The sequence below is a fragment of the Orbicella franksi genome, unplaced genomic scaffold (genome assembly GCF_964199315.1).
Source record: "Orbicella franksi unplaced genomic scaffold, jaOrbFran1.1 SCAFFOLD_26, whole genome shotgun sequence".
Lineage (NCBI taxonomy): Eukaryota > Metazoa > Cnidaria > Anthozoa > Scleractinia > Merulinidae > Orbicella > Orbicella franksi.
In genome coordinates this window covers 117,501-122,500 of record NW_027670905.1, presented here as the reverse complement: position 1 = coordinate 122,500, position 5,000 = coordinate 117,501, and the positions used below count along the sequence as shown (strand labels likewise).

The 5,000-nt window shown below is 48.4% G+C and overlaps 1 protein-coding gene across 1 annotated transcript in view; it reads right to left on the bottom strand.

Annotated features, from left to right (window-relative positions):
* Window positions 1-3,321: 3,321 nt before the first annotated feature.
* The window catches only part of LOC145475971 (uncharacterized), a 3,129-nt gene continuing 1,450 nt past the window's right edge, over window positions 3,322-5,000 (bottom strand). Inside the window, exon 1 of the mRNA XM_081455307.1 lies at window positions 3,322-5,000. This exon is cut by the window's right edge and continues 1,450 nt beyond it. Within this exon, the coding sequence (XP_081311433.1) occupies window positions 3,322-5,000 (1,679 nt within the window).

Sequence of the window (5,000 nt, the reverse complement as noted above, 5' to 3'; positions counted from 1 at the left end):
AATGCCGACAAGATACATCGGGGAAGAATGATTCTTCCGAATCTAAGCCGCTATTCTTGGCCAAAGGCCATCAGGTACAACATCCATCCGTTCTCTCGTTGTCCACACCGAGACAACTTGGCTACAAGTTCAGTCATTTCATGCTACCGACCGAGCAAGTTTAGTCGACTTTGCTCCTTTTTCCTCCAAATACCCTCCTTTCGTACCCGAGAACACATTACCGAGCAGGGCTTACTGTTACGGACCGATACAGCTCAATTGCTCTTTCGGTCTTTCCCGATGCCTGCCCTACATTATAACCCGAAACCGTCTATTCCCCCAACCAAGTTTAGACACTTAGAAAAATTTCGAAAATTTCGATTTTTCAAAACTGCTCCAAAGGCTCCCCATGGCATTCCAAACATGCGTCACCATGTCAGAGTTACGAAAACGAAGAGATTTCCACAAAGATGACCGATGATTGCCGAAATTTTCTGACGAAAACCCGAAGCTCAAAGACCACACCCTAAAGAGCGCAAAATTGGGATTTTACACTTTTTCAAAACTTTTTGCAGGAAACTATTGGCCAGCTCGAGTCACGTGCAGGCGCTAAGTTTGGCGCTGTCACATCATCGTTAAGGGGGTGTTCTACACTATCTTAAAACTGGGCGTCGGTCCCCCTATTCTATAAGCACCCTCAAGGTTTTCACCATTTTCAAAACTTTTTGCGGGAAACGATTGGCCAGCTCGAGTTACGTGCAGGCGCCAAGTTTGGCGCTGTCACATCATCGTTAAGGGGGGTGAGCTACACTATCTTAAAACTGGGCGTCGGTCCCCCTATTCTATAAGCACCCTTAAGATTTTCACCATTTTCAAAACTTTTTGCGGGAAACAATTGGCCAGCTCGAGTTACGTGCAGGCACCAAGTTTGGCGCTGTCACATCATCGTTAAGGGGGGTGAGCTACACTATCTTAAAACTGGGCGTCGGTCCCCCTATTCTATAAGCACCCTTAAGATTTTCACCATTTTCAAAACTTTTTGCGGGAAACAATTGGCCAGCTCGAGTTACGTGCAGGCGCCAAGTTTGGCGCTGTCACATCATCGTTAAGGGGGGTGAGCTACACTATCTTAAAACTGGGCGTCGGTCCCCCTATTCTATAAGCACCCTTAAGATTTTCACCATTTTCAAAACTTTTTGCGGGAAACAATTGGCCAGCTCGAGTTACGTGCAGGCACCAAGTTTGGCGCTGTCACATCATCGTTAAGGGGGGTGTGCTACACTATCTTAAAACTGGGCGTCGGTCCCCCTATTCTATAAGCACCCTTAAGATTTTCACCATTTTCAAAACTTTTTGCGGGAAACGATTGGCCAGCTCGAGTTACATGCAGGCGCCAAGTTTGGCGCTGTCACATCATCGTTAAGGGGGGTGTGCTACACTATCTTAAAACTGGGCGTCGGTCCCCCTATTCTATAGGCACCCTTAAGATTTTCACCATTTTCAAAACTTTTTGCGGGAAACGATTGGCCAGCTCGAGTTACGTGCAGGTGCCAGGTTTGGCGCTGTCACATCATCATTAAGAGGGCGTGTGTTCTACTAAATTAAAACAGGGTGTCGGTCCCCTATAGTATAAGCACCCTTAAGATTTTCACCATTTTCAAAACTTTTTGCGGGAAACTATTGGCCAGCTTAAGTTACGTGCAGGCGCCAAGTTTAGCCAAGTTTAACCCTAACCTTCACCCTAACTCTTACCCTAACCCTAAACTCTAACCCTAGGGTTACCCTAACGCTAAGCCTAACCCTAAACTCTAACCCTAGGCTTACCCTAACGCTAACCCTAAGTCCAAAAGGCTCACCCACTCAAAAGCCAATAAAACAAAAACCAAAAAAGCAAAGCGCAATTGCCCAAACATCTTTCCAATCAAATTACGACAAGTCCACAAAGTAAACCGTCCGAAAGGGACCTGGCCCAAAAATTTCAAGCACTCCAAAAGGCTCCCCGAGTCAAACCATTTCAAACCAGAGGAGCCTTTCGGACTTAGAAAAAATTTCCACTGCCAGCTCCCAAGCGAGGGGAGCCTTTTGGACTTTAAAAAAAAAATTCACAGTCACGTCCCAGACCAGACGTGGCCTCCTTTCCATCACTCGGCTGCCACAAGCTAGCCCAAGCCTGCAGGCACCACTTCTTCCTTGGCACCCTCCGGCCAGTGGCAGACGAGGGGAGCCTTCTTGGACTTCAAGAAAAAAAAAGACATGTTTTTAACAAATCTTAGAACAAAGGCTTAATCTCAGAAGATCGTAGCAACAAGGCTACTCTACAACTTACAATACCCCGTTCTTTATTTAAGTCGTCTGCAAAGGATTTATCTCCAGAAACATTAGAATTTGCTATCGGTAGTGCCTTGGAGGTTCTTGTCCTCCTTGGCACCTTGGGACGCATGAGGACCGAAGTCCTCTATTCTGGTTCGCCTAAAGTTCTCTGGAGGTAATCATCGTTGCTTTCTAGCACGGATTCTGACTTAGAGGCGTTCAGTCATAATCCAACAGATGGTAGCTTCGCACCATTGGCTTTTCAGCCAAGTGCAAATGCCAATTGTCTGAATCTGCGGTTCCTCTCGTACTGAGCAGAATTACTATTGCAACAACACTTCATCAGTAGGGTAAAACTAACCTGTCTCACGACGGTCTAAACCCAGCTCACGTTCCCTATTGGTGGGTGAACAATGGGGCATCAGAGCCCAAGGGCTCCGATGATATCTCCCCCGAAGGAGGTGCTGACCCGAAGGTCGAAGAACTGTTCAGCACCGCCAAGGAACACTTGCCAGGTGTCAACCGTACGATTGTGAGGGAAATTGCTTTCCTTAATGTAATGGTACTAGTCCAGGGCAAATCTATTAAGAAGATAAGCTCTTGCAACTACTTAACCATATGTGGCATCTTGCTCATCAGGCGCTATACATGCCGCTTGGGCCTTTATTAGGAAGAGTATGAGATCGTCAGCAAAGGTATGAGGAACCAGGCTGGGAGATCTCTGTCATCCAAGGAGGCTCAAAAAATTCGTCACTATGACAAGATCGCTTCAGGACCAACAGATAGGCCGTTAGCCACGATCTTTTCACCTGGGGGTGCCCGAAAGCACTTCAGTCCAGTCAGCCAATGAAGGCAAGCCTTCCCTTACCCCTCATGTGCTATTACCTATAATCCTCAAAGAGGACGGCTGGAGGTGGTACACATGCGTAAGCGGAATACGGAATTCCCCAAAGCTACCTTAACCAGCCTAGGATCATTCCACACCAGAACATCCATCGGTCTCACGTCGTCAGTGAAAGGCTGAGACGACACCTAACACTGTCCAGTTCCGATTGCTGGGTCCGCCATCCGAGCACGGACCTCCTGATCGCGCGTACACCACAACGCATGGTTGTAGTATAACAAGGCCTTATGGATCTCGTCCACAAGCCAGTCAGTCTTAGAGGAAGGTGAAAGCGACCCAAGAATTTTCTCAAAGTTGGCTGGGATTGCTCCCATTACACCGAATGCAAAGACTTGATAGTGCATCGTCGTCCTTGCAATATCAGAGAGGTTGGACAATAATTGGGCATACTTCGTTTGTTTCTGCCCGATGGCCACATGCATCATATTGTCCATTGGAACTGTGATCTCCCATATGTGATGCTCCGTCACACCGTCCCGAACAAATGTAAAACATATATCCGGGCGCTCATTCAGAGGGGGGATGGGGACACTGGGGTCGACCATCTCTCGTAAATGAGTAGAGACTTGTAAATCCGAGAACCGGCCTTTAGCCCCCGCAATCTCCAGCCAAATGCAGATCTCGCGCACAATCTTGTTGTGTCGAGCATTCCGCAAGTTAGCCAGAGCACGGTGGCTGCAGGAACACAAAATGTGCTTTACAGTCTCACGGTGTCCAGAGCTACATAGGTTACACTGAGGATCCACCACAGTGGCGGTGGACCGTCGATTCCACACCTCCTTCAACGAATTGCATGGCAAGACATTGAAGAGCATTTGGCACGCTACCTGGTATTGTGGATCTCGGGTGAGATCACGTCGGAGCCAACGATAAGACTTACTAGAGATAGAGGCCTCACTAGACCACTGGGACCAAGCATGGAGCTCGCGGAGCTGAGGGCACATACGCCCGATATAAATCGTGCGCAGGTGACTCCGCAACATCCTAACGCTCTCCACCTCAATCCACGAGCCTTTGGAGTAAATCCACATATCTCCCTCAGAGTCAATTCTAACACGGTAGCGGACACAAGCTCGATATATTAGGGGCACTAAAGTACGCCCTTTATCAAACTGGAGTCGGGGTCGAAGAGTGTTATAAGGCACTCGTTGGACGCCCGGCTCTGGGTCCGCTTGGTCAGATCGCGCATAGAGACGAATCTCTCTGATACGATAATCGAAGAAAATCGTACCAGCTACATCCTGGTCAATTCCACAGTCAACGCGTGTATCCTCTACTTTTCCAAGTAGGATGGCCCGAAGTCGTCCATCATTGTTGTTCAACCACCGGTATGTATTGCATATTAGAGCCTCCCTATAAATGTCAACCATGCTTTTAACGCGCAAACCACGCAACCTCGTAGGAGCTTGCAGCATACAGACAGGACCCTGTTTAGGGCCGATCCCAATGGCAGTCCGGACCGCACGATACACTATGGCATCAATGCGCTCAAGTACACTCATAGGGACCTCAACTGCCTGTATGGCGAACGTCGCAATGGATTTGACATTTTGGTCTAGCAGCTCAATGCGATTCCGGCGATGCAACACTGTCAGGTCATTGACCTGGTTAGCGAGGTCAGTGATACGCTTAAAGAGGTCAGGAAAGAAGGTGGTCGACTCGCCACATCGGCGGTTCCCTGAGCCAGCTAATCGGCCAAAATTTTGGTCGAGTCCCAGATGACGGTATGTCTCGCCCTGGGTAAGCTGAGGGATTTCCTGCCCACACAATAGAACATTGTGTCGTGGAGATAAGATTCGACCGGCCC